This window comes from Hypanus sabinus, unplaced genomic scaffold, assembly GCF_030144855.1.
Source record: "Hypanus sabinus isolate sHypSab1 unplaced genomic scaffold, sHypSab1.hap1 scaffold_399, whole genome shotgun sequence".
NCBI lineage: Eukaryota > Metazoa > Chordata > Chondrichthyes > Myliobatiformes > Dasyatidae > Hypanus > Hypanus sabinus.
Genome location: NW_026781284.1, coordinates 124,361 through 142,189, shown reverse-complemented (window position 1 = coordinate 142,189; position 17,829 = coordinate 124,361). Strand labels below are relative to the sequence as shown.

Sequence of the window (17,829 nt, the reverse complement as noted above, 5' to 3'; positions counted from 1 at the left end):
GGGTCATTAGGTTCTAATTCCACCTTAGATTGTGAATCGGAAATGGCAGGAACTCCAAGTCAAATTGCCGGCACCAAGGCGTCTTTGTATGGGTGATAATATTGGGCTGGTGACTCTGATGATATGGAATTGGCAGTATACGGGCTACAGTCCAGGTTGGTAATTCTGCAGCTGGGATCGGAATTTTCTCAGTCTGCAGTGAAGCTGAAATCCCCGGCGGTTGGGCATTGGTTATGGGGAAATCACCGTCAACACTGTCCAATAGGATATCATATCTGTCAAGTATTTTGGAGATTATTTAAGAATGAACTAGGGCGTTAGGTGAAGTTGGGCAGTGATGTTGTTCATCTGAACTTTGGTAAAGTCTGTAACAAGATCCTGCATGGCAGCTGATCGGGGAAGTTCGGTCACGTGGGATTCACAGGGGGCTGGCGAGGAGGATTCACACCGGGCTAGAGAACAAGAAGGAGAGGGGGATGAATGTAGATGGTTCTAACGAATGGAGGTCTGTGACGAGTGGGATGGAAGTGTCAGTGCTGAGATCTCTGTAATTTACTATTCATGCCATTGATTTGTATATGAATGTACATGGCTACACAGAGTATTATGTACCGTTGTGTTCACCCTACTGTAGTAAATATATTATCAAGCTGGAGAGGGTGCAGGAGAGATTGCTGAGGATATTGCCTGGACTACAGGGCCGAGTCACAGGAAGCATTTGGCTGAGCTGGATCTTTAGTCCAGATGAGAATGAGGGTGACATTGTAGGAGTTCATGAAATCAAGATGGAATATAAATAATGAGGTTGGTCGTGGCATTTTCCCCAGGATTCAAGATTCAAAAATGTTTGATGTCATTCTAGTAATGAAGGGTAAAAGAGAACAAAATAATTCATACTCTGGATCCAAAGCAAGACAGAAACAAAATAATGATAGAGATCACAATAATAAACAAAACACAATACATAATGTATGATAGTTTAAAACGATTGATTGTCTGTCCATAAAGTGACGTTAATCACAGGGGTGTCTGGACATATGAGGCTGACATTGATACTTCTTCTGCATGTGCCTTGCGCGTTACACGCTTGGGCGATCATGGGTCACCACATCCGATGACTCCTCACAGCGTCAATGATATCTCGCACACTTAGATCTATTAGTTCTTTCACAGTGTCCATATATTTTCTTCTTTGTCTTCCTCTTCCGCGATTCCCAGGCATAGGGCCTTGCAATGTAAGGCATTCTATTTCTCCCTTTCTGATGACATGGTCCAGGAATTTCAGTCTCCTCTCATTTAATGTTCTCATTAAAGATCTTTTTGCATGTGCACGTTGGAGTACCGCCTCATTAGTTACCCTATCTCTGTATGATATTTTCAGCATTCTTCTAAATAAAAACACATTTCTGTTGCTTCTAAGTTTTTTTGGAGTTCAGGTGTTACAGTCCATGTTTCGGAAACATACAGCAAGATTGTTTCAGATGGAGTTTAATGCTGAGAAGTGTGAGGTTCTACAATTTGGCAGGAATAATCCAAATGGAACATACAGGGTAAATGGTAGGGCATTGAGGAATGCAGTGGAACAGAGAGATCTAGGAATAACAGTGCATAGTTCCCTGAATGTGGAGTCTCATGTAGATAGGGTGATGAAGAAGGCTTTTGGAACGCTGGCCTTTATAAATCAAAGCATTGAGTACAGAAGTTGGGATGTAATGTTAAAATTGTACAAGGCATTGGTAAGACCAAATTTGGAATATTCTGTATAGTTCTGGTTACCGAATTATAGGAAAGATATCAATAAATTAGAGAGAGTGCAGAGACTATTTACTAGGATGTTACCTGGGTTTCAGCACTTAAGTTAGAGAGAAAGGTTGAACAAGTTAGGTCTCTATACATTGGAGCGTAGAAGGTTGAGGGGGGATTTGATCGAGGTATTTAAAATTTTGAGAGGGATAGATAGAGTTGACGTGAATAGGCTGTTTCCATTGAGTGTAGGGGAGATTCAAATGAGAGGACATGATTTGAGAGTTAGGGGGCAGAAGTTTAAGGGAAACACGAGGGGGTATTTCTTTACTCAGAGAGTCATAGCTGTGTGGAATGAGCTTCCTGTAGAAGTAGTATAGGCCAGTTCAGTTGTGTCATTTAAGGTAAAATTGGATAGGTATATGGGCAGGAAAGGAGTGGAGGGTTATGGGATGAGTGCGCGTAGGTGGGAGTAGGTGAGATTAAGAGTTCGGCATGGATTAGGAGGGCCGAGATGGCCTGTTTCCGTGCTGTGATTGTTATATGGTTATATGGTTATTGACCAGATGTAACACTTTAGTAGCCTAAGCCTGGTTTTCATAGAAATGTGTCTGTTGGTAAAAATGGGTTTCATTTTTTGGAAACACGAGTGAATCTGCAGATGCTGGAAATGAATAAAAACACAAAATGCTGGCAGAACTCAGCAGACCAGACAGCATCTATGGGAGGAGGTAGAATGATGAAGGGTTTCGGCCTGAAACGTCATCACTACCTCCACCCATAGATGCTGTCTGGCCTGCTGAGTTCTGCCAGCATTTTGTGTTTTTATTCATTTTTTGACGTTGGTTTTGGCAATGGCAATTCTTCTTTTTATTTCTACTTTACTTCTAGCATCTTGTGATATAAAGCTACCAAAGTAATTAAAGCCGATCTTTTGTTCAATCTCTTGGTTACCGATGGACAATTGGCAGTTGGGAGTATCCTGCCCTTTTTATATTTCCATATATGTGTTTTATTTTACCGTTCATGGTTAGAAAAAAATCTGCACTTGTTTGTACTAATTTGTCTAGGAGGATTTGTAAGTCTTCTGCAGCACTTGCTATTAGGGGGGTATCATCTGCATATCATATATTGTTGATGCAAACACCTCCAATTTTTATCCCATCTAGGTCTTCTATTTCTCTGAGAATCATTTCAGTATAGATATTAAATAATTCCGGTGACACAACGCATCTCTAACTGCCCTTAGAATTTTAGTCCAACTGCTTATATTATCATCAATTTTTACAGCCACTGTTTGATTCCAATATAAAATTTGAATAAGTTACTGGTCCCTTCCGTCAACGTTTAGTTAAGTGAGAATTTGAAATAGTTTTTCATGTTACACTTTGTCGAATGCTTTAGTGAAATCAATAAAAAAGACATCAATTTGACACTCAATTGCCCTTTCTGAAAGCATTCGTAGTATGAAAATTGCGTTCCTTTTTCCTCTATCCTCCATCAGCCCATATTGCAGTTCAGTAGTTTCTGGCCTTAACTTGTTTTTAATTCGACTCAGAACAATTATCAACAAAATCTTTATTATGTGACTCATCAGACTGATTGTTCTATAATTTTCGCAGTCAATAGTTCCAGGAATTTTAGGCAGAATTGTAAATACTCATTTCAAGAGATCGTCGGGCAATACACCAGACTCATATATGCCATTAAACTCTTCAAAATGAATATCCATGCCCAGATCTTCCGGGGCTTGTATCATTTCCACTGAAATTTCATCAGGTCCAGAGACATGGTCAACTTTTGCCCCTTTTCCACTGAACTCTCACATGGTTAGCTTGCTCACGAGTGTGGAATAGGCCTTCACATACTCCTTTCATAGGATTTATCTTATCACCAATGTTTTCCAAACTTAGCCCATTCTCTGAACTTCCACACACTTCTTTATTTCTGAGCAAGTCATTAATTCTATCTTCAGGACCTTCATTCTATTAGTTTTCATTTTAACATCTGCAAGTGATCCCCCTTTGTCCAACCAACACTTTTGGTTCAGTCTCTCCAAATCACCTCCTTGAATAACATCAGGCAATTGTTCACCTTCAAATTCCAAAACAAACTGTAATTGATTCACAGGCACCTTGTTAACAAGCGATTTTTCCTTCAGCCTGGTTACTGCTTCTCAAACCAATCCAGACAGTAAATTTCCTTTATTCAATTTAGGAACAACACCTTTCCCTTCTCCTTCAATAATATTCACATCACCAGCTTTCATCTCCTCACTAACTTTTAACACATCTTCTAATACAAACAACAGAGAATTCTCACTTTCCACTGGTACCAAGTTTAACCCTTTCTTCACTAAACCTAGTCCATCTGACCCAAAAGGACTGCATTCCTTTTCAACTGAATCAGATACCTCAGACTTTTTCTAAGCTTCAACACTAGGTTCAGTATCCTGTGACTCCACAGGTACTTCAACAACCTGAACACAAGCAAACGGGACATCTGCCTCTTCTAGGCTTCCAATACCAGTCCCCTTTTCAAATTCTAAGTTCCCCTGATCCTCCCAGTTACTTTCTGGGCAATTCCTATCCGGAGTAAACTCAACCCTGCGGGTTAAAACAACTCCATCTGCTAACCCAGCAGACTCCTTCAAGGTAATGGCATCCTTTTCATCTAGGACTGCCCTTATATCATTATCGGGAACACATTTAAATTTTTCAACTTCTTCAAACAGTTCTGTCAAGGCAGACAGATCATCGGTGTCCAACCCTGGACCTTCTAGCTGCCTCATCTGTTTCTCATCCTTACTCTGTGCCTCTATAAATTCCCTCTTGGCAAAGGTTAAATCTACCTCCTCTCCTTTACCTTCTTTCACCTCCCTATTCTCCGATTTACCATCCCCTAACCCCTCTAGATACAGGGTCGGTAAAAACGTCTCAGCCAAATCAACAGTGGACTCATTTAAACTGTCTTCTTTCTCAGCCGCCATACTCGACATGCTGCGAGTGATTGCGCATGCGGGATAGATCTTAGAATCTAGGGCCGGGTCCTCAGCACTCACAGGCTTGCCTGTCAGCTTCACTGCTGAACACACGTCACCACCTGTTAAATCATTACAAGAAGGACGTCCACGCCGTCTCTCGGTAATTCTCAACGCACCCCGACTTCGACAGGTCCAGATACCAGGTCACATTGTAAAATGAGCCTGTGCAAAGGTACAGCTTCTGTCCCTTTTCCTATGCCTCTTAATACCACCTCTCCAGTTTCTGGACCGAAATCCAGCACCTTACTTAGGATCAATGACTGGTCAGTCCCAGTATCCCTCCAGATTCTCACTGGAACTGGGGTTTCTCCTTCTTTCACAGACACCGTCCCTTCCGAAATAAATTTCTGACGGCCCTCTCGTACTCTATCTACATTTGCCTTCCTTGTCGACTTGCTGATCGACTCAATGCATCCTGTAGGGATGGCCGTTTACCCTTTTCCCGTCTCCTTCTTCGGAGCAAAGCATTTAGATGCAATATGACCAAACTTTCCACAATTATAACAGGTCAAGCCAGGAACCTTCCTGCCAGCTTGCTTGTCCTCCTCCTTATCTTTATCACTAGCTCCCAGCTTATTCTCTACCTTAGCCCGTGGACTTTCTCTACCGTCTCTACTGCCTTTCTGGTAACTCTTATTTGGGGGAAACTTTGTCTTGTGGGTTAGGGCATATTCATCTGCTAACCTGGCAAATTCCGTTATAGACTTATTCGTCTTCTCGTTCAGATACGTCCGGATATTATCCGAAACACAACCTATAAATTCCTCAATCAGAATTAACTCTCTTAAACGATAGAAATCCTCCTCCACCCTTTCTGCAGCGCACCAACGATCCAAGAGCACACCCTTCTCATAGGCAAACTCTGTATACGTCTGATTCCACAGTATCATTAAATCTCTGAACTTTTGTCTATACGCTTCAGCTACCAACTCGTAGGCCCGAAGGATAGACTGTTTTACTTCCTCATAATCCTCAGACTCTTCCATGGACAATGCCACATATGCCTGTTGTCTTTCCTTTTAATACAATTTGTAACAACGCCACCCACTGATATCTGGGCCACTTCTGATTCACGGCCACCTTTTCAAAATGCAAGAAGTAACTATCAACGTCCGTCTCTCGAACGGAGGTACTAAACTAAACTCCCTACTTACATTAAACTTCTCCGCTCGATCTGCCCCGCTACGCATATGTTGCCATCTCTCCCTCTCGAACTGCCGTTGTTTCTCTTCCTCCTCCATCCTCCTTTCAGCTTCCTCCTTCCTCCTTCCAGCTGCCTCATCTGAAGTTCATTCTGCCTCTGCTTCTCCTTCTCAACCAACTCAGCTCTTCCTTTCTCCCTTTTCGCCTCCAACTCCTTTAGCAGGATCTCATACTCCAGTTTCCTCTTCTCCATCTCCAACCTTATTTTTTCTATCTCTAACTGAGCCGCCCGATCGACTGGTTTCTTCTCAGGAAACAGGTTCAATGTATCAAGCGCGAACACAGCCTTGGAGATATTATGCTGGCCTATGGCTCTCTGTATCTCCCACTTTCTCATCGACGATTTCACCGCCGAGAGATTTAATCGTCTCGCAACACTCACCAATTCCACCATCCTGGCATTCTCCAATGCCCCCAAAGTCGGGTTCTTTATAAATTTGTCTATTCCCATCTCTGCTGGTTCCCGTCTGGTTACCCAAGCAAACAGATCAGATAACGGACTTATAGCCGATTTCTCTGGCCCCCCAATTTGGGAATCAAATCCCGGACGAGCCCCCAATTTGGTTATGTATCCCGTAACTGGGTGTCTAACCAGCAGAGAAAGAAGTATCCGTTGGAGTCTGGTGGTACTATTTTCAAACAGTGTTTATTAGTAAAATACACAAATCAATATCAATAATGCAAATATATAGATAATACATGTTAGCAATACTAAACCGAAAAGTGTGGGTATAATAATAAGCAATAATAAACAAGCTCTAACAATGTCTAGTGGATAATGAATTGTCATATGTGAATATAACGTACAGTTCAGTTCATACTTGCTGAGGTAGATGTTGGTCGTTGTGTTGTAATTGTTGGAGAGAGAGAGAGAGAGAGCAAGATGTAACAGCTACAGGCAGGCAAACCTTACTTTACGTTGTTGATCCGTCGATGTGTTTGGCCATTCAGGTATGACCCCTCTGTCCTTCTGTGGTGGACTCGTCACTCTGGCATGAGTGGACACACACACAAGCCCCCACCCGCCCTGCTATAGCACTGTGTGTTAAACTGACTGATCCTTTGTTCGGTCTCCGATGCCCCAAACCTTCACGTGGGTTCCAACACTCAAGCAGTGCTCAATAGTGTGTTCCTGGTGTGTCTGAAGGGAGGCTCCCCAGACCTCACTTTTATCGCTTCTCACGGGGTCTCAGTTGTCCATCAATTTTGAATGACTGTGTCCATCAAACCAGCCCACTCCAGCTGTCCACTGAGGAATTTTAATGAACAGAATGGTACAAGGTGAACAACCCTCTCAGAAGCCATAAGTCTTTCAGAAGTCAGAATATGGTGGATCAACAAGTCTCACTCCCCTGCTTTATCTCTCTCTCTTATCTGTAGCAGATGTTCCAATTCCAGCATGTTTTCTCTTACATCTCTCTCTCTCATTAACAGCATAGCAACAGTAACGGTTTGTGATTCTCCAAAAGGCGGGGTGGGGGGGGGGGGGGGAGATGGGCAACTCTGCACCCTTCTGCCCATCAGAGCTGTTCATCCTTCGTAACACTGGCAAGTCCACATCTGACATGTGGAGGGTGTTTAAAGTCCATCTGCACGGAGTATAGGGTATTTTGAAGTACGGGAGGAGACAGTGTTGGGTCTCTATGTTCGGTGCTCAGTGACGCTCTCTTGCACTCCGCTGTTGGAGTGCGTGGTTATGTGAGTTCTTGCCGCTTTCCTGTCGGATTTAATCAGTCTGCCCAATCTCACTGAGCTCTCTCCTTAACGGGGCCTTTAGAACCGTTGTTCACTGGATTTTCCTTTGGTTTGATTCCGGACCATTCTCAGTAAACTGAGAGATTTACACTTGAGAATCCAAGCTGCTGATCAGTTTCCGTAACACTCAGACCACCCGGTCTGGCACCAGCGATCATTCCCCGGTCAACGTCACTTACATCACATTTATTTCCTCTTCAGATGTTTGGCCTGAATAACAACTGAACCCGTTGACCATATCTGCATGTGTTTGTGCTTTGAGTTGCAAGCAGATGATTAACAGATTCACATTAATGAGCTGGTATAGAGTTGTACCTAACAAAGAGGCCATTTAAAACATTTCCCATTTAAGCAAACCCTCACCCATCTCGAATATGCACACGGATGAGATCTGGGCCTGATTGTTGATGATTTGCATGTTTGTAACAACAGGTTGTCGCTGGCAAGGCAGTGGACAAAACAGTGTTATAAGGTGAGGAATATCTGGAGAGAGAGACCCGTCACTGTTCCCTCTAAACTGCGCGTCTGCATAACCACAATGCTCCCACGAACGGAGCCTTTGTTGCAGCGCAGATGGAATTAAACACTGTTGTATAAACGTTTATGAAACCTGAAAGTTTTTCTTTGTTGTACTGCATTTTTATCCTATCCTTTAATTAGTAATTAAAATCAATAGCATGTTTTTTTTTCTCTTGTGTGTCTTAATCCTAAAATATTCATGGATGCATTTTACAAAAGAGGACGCATCTATGGTGTTGTGCTTTTCTCAGTCCGTGTGAAAAGTTCCGTCTCAGAGCAATGGCTGATCCACGCAGCTGCAAAAATAGTCATTAGATGGAACATTGGAGACCGACCCACATTACATTCTATGCATATTAATCACAATTGAATATGGTACATCATCGTGCTTCCTGTTATAGAGGAGATGTTAAAAGTCAATAGAGTGGACAAAACAGTTTCACCGGGAGCCTCTCTGGTATCCAGGAAATAGTAATGAATAACGCAAGAAAAATTAATAATAATTTCGCCTTGTCCGTAGGAGCCTACTTTACGGCAATGATGCTCAGGTGCTTAACAATATAGAACTAATTCTGAGCAGCGAATAACTAGACGGTCCATTTGCTATAAATTCAAGAGCTTTTCGTTTTTGTTTCTCTACAGATCACTATTAATGCCCCGATAATCACTTTTACTATCTTTTCAGAACACTGTGTGTTGTACCTCCCCCATTATAGGTATGAGCAAGGATGCGATCTGGGCCAAATTGCGCAATTAAGCGTTCAGCATATCACGCACAATCCTGCATAATCCCAGTTCTGATACTAGGTCTTCCACAGTGTCTTTTTCCACAGATGCAATCTGCTGCACCGAGTTTCCAGCACTATAAGGGGATGCAGGAATATGGCATTGCGGCAAAATAAAATCAACCATGTTTGAATGATGGAGGAGACTCGATGGAATGAATCACTTCATTCTGCTCTGATATCTCATCATGACTGAATGATGAGTCCTTCGTATCCCGTATCCGGATTTGTGACGTGTGAGGGAAAATTAATGATTTGTTCCATGAGATCCTTTTATTTGTCTTCAGCGTTTAAACTTCAGTGAGATTCGCTTTTGAAAAAAATGAGCAGAAATATCGTTTCTCCTTTGTATTGTTAATGTGCTTCATTCTCTGGTTAAAGTTAGACCTGCGGTGAGAGATTTATTGGAAGAAAAGCCCACAGCTGGAAAGAAGCCACGAATGAGAACGAGGGAACAGCGACAAGTGAACCAGCCCGAGGACTGAGAGTACCAACTGAAGAGAAACCTCTGACTCAGAGTTTCCATTGATTCAGTCAGGAGAAAGTCTGGTGAGTCTCATTCACTCGAACACTGGTCCTGTAAACATTACAGACCTTTACAAAGGAAGGTACGAAATAGGTGGAATGCCTCTGTCAGAACAAGTTGCAATCACTCCAGGTCTGGTAATGTGCTTTCAGAAGCCCAGCTCTTTAAAGTCACTCACATTCTCTGAGTGTTTGCTCATTTGAAGGTGCTGCATCATCTGAAGTAGCTTTTGGTTAGTTCTGATGTTTCCTCGTTACGTTATAATCAGCTTAAAATGCGTTGACAATTTCCTCCCTTTATAAGCCCCAACTGTGTCATGTTGTAGTGATTGTAGAAATGTGGAATTACCATGAACTGCAGCAACATGCCCTTGATCCCATTGGCTATTGCAATCTGCAGTGATATACTTACCCTCGAATACATCGTCGCGTAGGCTTCTGCTGAGAACAGACCATTTATAAAGGAAAATATCCCAACACTGCATTTTATTCAGTCCAAACTAGCACATGGCAACCCATAATTTAGCTTGACAGACCTTGGCCTCATCAAGTACTTTTCTGCTAATTACATTGTCAAAACCTGTGAAGATGACATGAAGCAGAGGTGGAAATTCAAAGTTATGCTCCCATGGCAGCTTGGTCTCGATGATCAGGTTCCATGCTGTCCGGAGAGAGCAAATTGGATGTATTCAAAATTAGCTTCAAGGTAGCAAGCAAAGAGTGGTGGTTGAAGATTTCTCCTCGCAATGGAGGCGTGTAATTAGCAGTGTGCCGTGGGGCTACAAGTTGGGACCTTTGATATTCGTTATTTTATAGCAATGATTTGGATGCGGTTGCACAAGGATTACTTGACTGGTAAGTTCGCAGAAAGCACAACGTTAGTATTTGTTGTTCACAGAGAAGATTATCGTAGCATCTAGGGGATCTAAATGGACAGGGTCTGGTAAAGAGATTGCAAACCCAATCTGATCAGCAGCGGATTCATGCAGATGTTGGGGATCATGTGGAGGAAACAGCCAGAGGAAGTGGATGAGGCAGGTGCAGTTCCATAAATCAAAAAGCAGTTGGGGTGTGTAGATGGAGTGAAGAGGTCAGAAGGGAGATGGCCCTATCACAGGAAATTCTGACCATCTCAGTGGGCACTGTGGTTGGCATTGTGTCGTTGGGCTGAACGCTCTGAATTTGCATTTTCTTGCTCTGTGACTCTGTCAGTAGATGCGCCAGGTATCAGTGGACAGATATGGTGTGGAAGTGGTTACTAACAGGGAATGTTTGGTCCCCATGCCAAATGCTACAAGGGATGGAAATACTGTCATATTTGCAAAGTAGTCGTACTCTCTGACTCACTGTCTGCTTGTTGTGAAATTTAGAGCCTCACCAGCAGGTGGAGCTGTCCTGCAGAGCGACCAAAGTGTGAACAAGACGACGACAATCAACAATCGTCAGTCAGAATCAGAATGGACAAAGGTATGATCAGAGGGGTCTTTGAATTAAACTTTTATCGCGTTTGTATACAATAGTTCAGATGAAAAAAAACTGACAGAGATGTTAACAGTGCATAGAAAAATTTCATCAAGCCGTGTCATTTATCCCACCGGTAAAGCGGCCTTGAGTAATTGATCAACCCAACAGTTCCAGCGCAGGGACCTGACACCAGTAATGGTCGAATCACTCCGCTCACCACACAAACCTTCAGCTGAGTGAAGGGAGCAGGGACTCCTGAATCAGGTGGTCGTGAGTGAAACACAGACAGGAATGTGACAGTGATCTTGTGGTTTATGTGAATGTTCAGGGTCAGTGTCCATTTCACCTCCAGACAGGCCCTGATATGTAAGACATCCTCAACTTTCATTTGTAAAATTCAGAACCAGATGATAGGAGCATTTCCGGTATTTCAGAGATTCTATGATAACACAGCATTTCAGGTTTTGGAAGGAAATATACCAACTCCCCCCTGGTTTTTCTTGCCTGCTACGCAAAGGAGGAGGGGTGTCACCGAAATCTGTTTTCTGTAGCGGAGCGGAGATCATTGCCGGTGCTGGGAATGGCTGAGGATCAGGAGGCAGCTCATTGTAGATACATTTGTGATCTGCTTCGGAGTTTTAACACCCCAGTGAATGTCTGGGCTGTGGAGAAATGGTGAACCTGAGTTTCTAAATATTTCCCTCTTGATATAATCCTCTACCTGAATTTAAATTCCCAGGATCTTGGCTGGGAAACCCGGCATACCCAATGACCAAATATCTCTGTCACCTGTAGACATTGTGATTGTGCTCAAATCTGAGATTCCAGATGGAATAGAAACGATGCTCCAGCCTGGAAACAGGTCCTTCGGCCCAGGTAATTCAAGCTGATCTAAATGTCACATTTTCCTGCAGTTTTCCCAAATTTCCCTAGTATCTCCCATTTTTCCTGCCCACATGCTCTCAATTTTGTAATTTTATTTGTGTTTGCGGCCTCTTCCGGATGCATGTAATTTATACCCATTAGCCACCACGTGAAAAACTGCCCCTTTGGTCCCTTTTAAATCTCTGCCCTCGAGTCTCAGACTCCCCTACCCGGGGAAAAAGACTGTGACCATCTATCCTATCTGCACACCTGATTACTCTGTGTGTGTGTGTGTGTGTGTGTGTGTGTGTGTGTGTGTGTGTGCGTGTGTGTGTGTGTGTGTGTATGTGTGCGGGTGTGTGTCTGTATGTGTGTGTGTGTGTGTGTGTGTGTGTGTGTGTGTGTGTGTGTGTGTGTGTGTGTCTGTGTCTGTGTGTGTGTGTGCGTGTGTGTGTGTGTGTGTGTGTGTGTGTGTGTGTGTGTGTGTGTGTGTGTGTAAGATCACCCTTCAAGCTCCTGAGCTCCAGGGCAAGCTGTCCCAGCCCAACCATATAACACAAAAAACAACACCCTAGCCCAGTACCGTAGTGTTCATTCTTCACTTCACACTTTCCAGCTTCATCACCTCCATCCTATAGATTAGCAACTGCAACTACACACAAAGCTCTATAACCAAGACTTTGCCAGTGACATGCATAGTTGTTACATGATGATCAGCAGGTGGGGGATAAGATGGCAACCAGGGGAGAGGACAGCATAGATCTCAAGGGAATGGTCAGCCTGCGACCCAGGGGACCGGAGGACGTGCGTCTCAAGGGAATGGTCAGTCGGTGACCAAGGGGACTGGAGAAAGCAACTCCAGTTCCCTTGTCCAGTCTCCAGCCCCTCGTGTGACAAAGCAAGTGGAGAATGTGTGATCCAGCAGACTGGACCATGTGTAATCCCGTTGCTGGTCTTTGTGTGACACAGACTACTGGACAGTTAGTGACCGAGGGAGATTTTAGCTTGTGGAAGATAATCACAGTGATATTTCCCAGTATCACCGGACACCGGTGCATTATGATCCCGTGGTCATCCGTGCATTCAGCTGCTGTGATTGGTATTACTGTCCCGATCGTGCTATTTTACTGGGAGTAAATGTGTCCAGTCACCGGCTTATCGGGATGGGCACCTGACAGGATATACGAGGCACATTAACCAGCTCAGTTCCACTCCCAATCTGGTCAGCCAGAGTCTCTGCTCCATTGCAGTCTGAATCAGTTTTGCTCAGATCTAAATCACACTTGTATGACCTGAAATTCATCACTTATTTCATGTGGAAAATTGAAACTAGTATGGAACGTATTGAAGAGGATTTTACCAGGCGGATCATCAAGGGAAGATGATCGGGACAAGGGAAGCAAGGTACCAGCGCAGGGTCAGATTGAGAGCGGTGTCCCAATGGAATCCGGTCCGGCCGCAGAGAAGGAGGAGAAAATTCAGCCCAGAGACAGTGACGTCAGGGACACTGATCCGGACCCTGGAACCGGCACAAGTGAGGCGACTATCTGTCAGCCCAGAGACAGTGGCGTCAGAGACACCGATCAGGACCCTGGAACCGGCACAAGTGAGGCGACTGCCTGTCAGCTCGGAAGCTCATTGAACACAGGACTGCCAAGTCCCAAAGAAGGATCGGGTGAGTGAAATATGAGGGTGACGTGCTCACAGAGTGCGGCAGGGTGGAGGGTAAACAGGGTGGAGCCCTGTTGGAGGGTTGGTCAGAGGAGAGGGAAAATGTGTGGGTGTGGTACATGTGGTGCACTGAGCAGCCGTTACCCCACTACAGGAAATGTACTACCTGCTCTGAGGATTTCCAGGATGTGAATTGGAGGAAATGCAGCTGTCCAGATGAGGAGAGTGTTTCCGGGATGTGTATCAGGGGAAATGTATTCGCTAGGATGGAGAGAGTATCTCTGGGAAGCAAATATTACCAACCATCCCAACATTTATGCCCATCCAAATTTAAACAGGTGAATGGGTCGGATGGGGGATGGACTGGTTTATATTAAATGTGGTCCTTCTATTACGTAATGCCTAGAACATTGTTGGGTAGGCTTTAAGGCAAGTATTAGATTCAAGTCAAGTCAAGTCACTTTTATATTGCCATTTCGACCATTACTGTTGATACAGTACATAGTAAAAATGAGTCGTTTTTCAGGACCACGGTGTTACATGACACGTTACAAAAACTAGACTGAACTACGTAAAAAAAACAACAGAGGAAAAGAAGAAAAACACACAACAACTACACTAAACTACACACCTATCTGGGACTGCATAAAGTTCACAAAACAGTGCAGACATTACAATAAATAATATACGTGACAATAGGGCAGTAAGGTGTCATGCCAGGCTCTGGGTATTGAGGAGTCTGACAGCTTGGGGGAAGAAACTGTTACATAGTCTGGCCGTGAGATCCCGAATGCTTCGGTGCATTTTCCCAGTTGGAAGGAGGGAGAAGAGATTGTATGAGGGGTGCAAGGATCCTTTGTAATGCTGCTGGCTTTACGGATGCAGTGTGTAGTGTAAATATCCATGATGGCGGGAAGAGAGACCCCGATGGTCTTCTCAGCTGACCTCACTATACGCTGCAGGGTGTTGCGATCTAAAATAGTGTAATTTCTGAACCAGGCAGTGGTGCAGCTGCTCAGGATGCTCTCAATACAACCACCTTAGAATGTGATGAGGATGGGGGGTGTTGGAGATGGACTTTTCTCAGCCTTCGCAGAAAGTGGAGACACTGCTGGGCTTTCTTTGCTATGGAGCTGGTGTTGAGGGACCAGGTGAGATTCTCCGCGAGATGAACACCAAGAAATTTGTTTTGTTCACATACAGAGCCAGGCTGCTGGCTCGGCACCAGTCCGTTAGCTGCTGCACCTCCTCTCTGTAAGCTGACTTGTCGTTCTTGCTGTGTCTTGCAGCACAGTCGTGGGTCAGCAGAGTGAACAGAAGTGGTCTGTGCACACAGCCGTAGGGGGACTCCGTGCTCAGTGTGATGGTGTTGGAGATGGAGAATTAATCCAATTTTGTATCTGGAGGCAGGTTCGAGACACGGTTTTTTTTTGTTGAGTTGGGTGAGAGCGGTGGAGACGAGGGATATCTGAGTTCAAGCCTACATTTTCCTTTTTGTATTCACAGAGCCAGAGTTTACAATCTCTGAACTCCTGGCAGAAGGGGAGGAATATCGACTGTACCAACTGACAAAGTTCTACAGGGACAGACTCAAACAAGCAATTGAAGAAAAGGTTGAGAGACTGGGTTGGATGTTGACAAAGGAGGGACATTTCAGTAGAGAAGAAAATGAGGTGAGTGCAGTCCGTGTATTGTCACTGATCTGCTGGTATCAGAGGGAATAGTGATCAACATTTATCTCCTGCATGTTTTAGGAGATCGACTTGGGAATGGAGACTTTGATCTCTGACTTGCCTCTCGCAGATCTGGTTTCAGTTTTTAAGGTGGGGAGCACTGGGAACTGCAGGTTTAGCATCACCTTTTCCTGTATCACCTGCTGTATTTATCAGTGTGAAGTAAGAGCAGTGGCTGCATATCTGGACTTCCAAAAGGCATTCGGTGTGAAACATTTCAAATCTTGGCTGAACCGACGGGTAGCTTCACCTCATCTCATTAATCCAGGATGAGTATTAAACTGTCAATTAGGCCAACCGGCTTCACTGCGGTACCTGAGGGAGGGAAACCAGCTAACCACAGCTTGTCTTGGCTCCGTGAGTTCCCAAACAATGTGTGGCTGACTTGTCATAGTCGCAGCAAAGTACAGTACAGAAACAGGCCTTTTGGCCCATCTATTCCATGCCAGACTACAGAATCTACTTATTCCCACTGACCTGCACCGGGCCATGGCGCTCTATATGCTCATTACGCAAGCATCTATTCAGAATTCTCTTCACAACTTGCACTACTTACCCTGCTAGCTAGTTTTGCACTCTCACCACCCTCTGAGTAAACAGGTTTCACCTTTGTACCCTTTGAACTTTTCACCTTTCACCCTTTGGTGATAACCTCTTGTTGTAGTACCTCTTTACCTCAGTACAAAATGCCTGCTTGCATTTATCCTACCTATATCCCAATGTAATTGTGTACACTTCTATCAAATCTCCGCTCAGTCTTTCATGTTCCAATGAATAAAGTCCTAATCAGTTCACTCTTTTCTTATAACTTAGGTCTTCCAGTCCAGGTAACATCCTTGTAATGTTTTTTCTGTACTCTTTCAAACTTATTTCCATCTCTCCTGCAGGTAGGTGTGCAGAACTGCACATAATATCCAAATTAGGCCTCTCCTACGTCTTATACAACATCATATTGGACACGATATTTTCATTTACCAGGGTTAGTCCGCTAAGAAACTTTCTTTTAGAGCCTATCAACATTTGCTGCCACTTTCAATGGCTTATGTACCTGCATTCCCAGATCACCTTGTTCTACCGGTCTCTCAGTAAGATCTACCCTGATTGGTCCATCCAAAGTGCTACATCTTGTACCTGTCTGTATTAAATTGCATCGGCCCTTTTTAAACCCATTCTCCGGTTGGTCCAGATCTCACTGCAAGCTCTTGTACTCTTCCTCTTTGTCCACTGTGCCTTCCCAATGTTGGAGTCATCAGCAAATTTGCTGATGCTGTTAACCGTAATTTCATCCAGATCATTGATATAGATGACAAACAACAACAGGAACAGCACCGATCCCCGTGACACTGCACGAGATACAGGCGCCAATCAGAAATGCAACAGTCTATAGTGACACTCCGGATTCTTTCAAAAAAGTTAGTGTCTAACTTTACCTTGAATGCTAAGCAACTGAATCTTCTAGACCGACCTCCTATACGGGACCTTGTAAAAAACCGTGCTGAAGTCCATGTAGACAATATCCACAACCTTGCCTTCATCAACTTTCCTGGTAACTTCCTCGACAATCTCTGAGATTGATTGGATGTAAAAGATCACGCACAAAGCTGATATCTTATGACCACAAACATCAATAGTTTGATCTGAAAGAACAGAAGAAAGCACAAAACATAAAATAAATCTGGTGACTTGCTGGTATCCCATGATCCCAAAAAATCAACAGGTTGTCCTGAAAGGGAAGAAGATCAATAGGATTTCCTGAAAGGGAAGGGGCAAACAAACTAAAATCTGCTAACTTGCTGAATATCTGACTAAAGAGAGACAGGGACACACCATTTCAGGTCACTCTCCTTGGAGCTCATAAACAGTGATTGTCTTGTCCTAGATATGACCTATTCAGCCATGAGTGGTATTAGAAAACCAACTGTGTTACACCCGTGAGTAACTCTGTTCTTTTTGGGATTCATTGGCGCTGTCTGTAATCAATCACACAGGCATTATCCAAAGGCAAGAGGAAATCTATAAATATGATGCTGATCGATAAATTTATCATCTGGAGACGTCTGATTTACTGGTTAAATTTCTTTCACAACTGTAACTCCTCAGACCTGGTAGCAGTGAAACTGAAGGATTATTTTACAGTGCAGTGGGCCATCAGGGAATTATGCTGATTTATTTCAGTACAGCACAGTACAGGCCCTTCGGCCCACAATGTTGTGCTCACCCTTAAATGCTGCCTCTCTTATTTCTCAGAGCAAGGTCCTAAGCCCATCCATATTCAGTTACCTTAATTCCATCATAGATGTATGTTGCTTGAAGACTATTCAATGTTTAACTCATAATTCCTCAGTTAATCAGGAAGCCCATGCCTGCATTCAGGAAGTCATTACCATTTCACGGTACCAGTGCCAGGCAGTAACCATCTCCATTATAAGATAGCCGCACTGACATTTCTTAATCTTCTTTTGTCTTTACACATGATGAGACCATAAGTCATCAGAGCACAATTGGCCATTAGGCCCATCGATTC

At 43.8% G+C, this 17,829-nt stretch overlaps 2 protein-coding genes across 7 annotated transcripts in view; one reads left to right on the top strand and one right to left on the bottom strand.

Moving 5' to 3' along the window:
- Positions 1–17,829, bottom strand: part of LOC132388750 (cystatin-B-like) — a 129,901-nt gene that overhangs the window by 64,051 nt on the left and 48,021 nt on the right. The gene's annotated exons all lie outside the window — the stretch shown is intronic.
- Positions 1–17,829, top strand: part of LOC132388749 (NACHT, LRR and PYD domains-containing protein 3-like) — an 89,133-nt gene that overhangs the window by 25,034 nt on the left and 46,270 nt on the right. For 3 of the 6 annotated variants that reach the window (XM_059961137.1, XM_059961136.1, XM_059961139.1), the window contains exons 2-5: positions 9,430–9,597; positions 10,944–11,040; positions 13,235–13,576; positions 15,079–15,245. In XM_059961137.1, the coding sequence (XP_059817120.1) occupies positions 11,031–11,040; positions 13,235–13,576; positions 15,079–15,245 (519 nt within the window). In that variant the 5' untranslated portion in view covers positions 9,430–9,597; positions 10,944–11,030. The remainder of the gene's footprint in view (positions 1–9,429; positions 9,598–10,943; positions 11,041–13,234; positions 13,577–15,078; positions 15,246–17,829) is intronic. The other 3 variants (XM_059961140.1, XM_059961138.1, XM_059961141.1) reach the window with 2 other exon arrangements.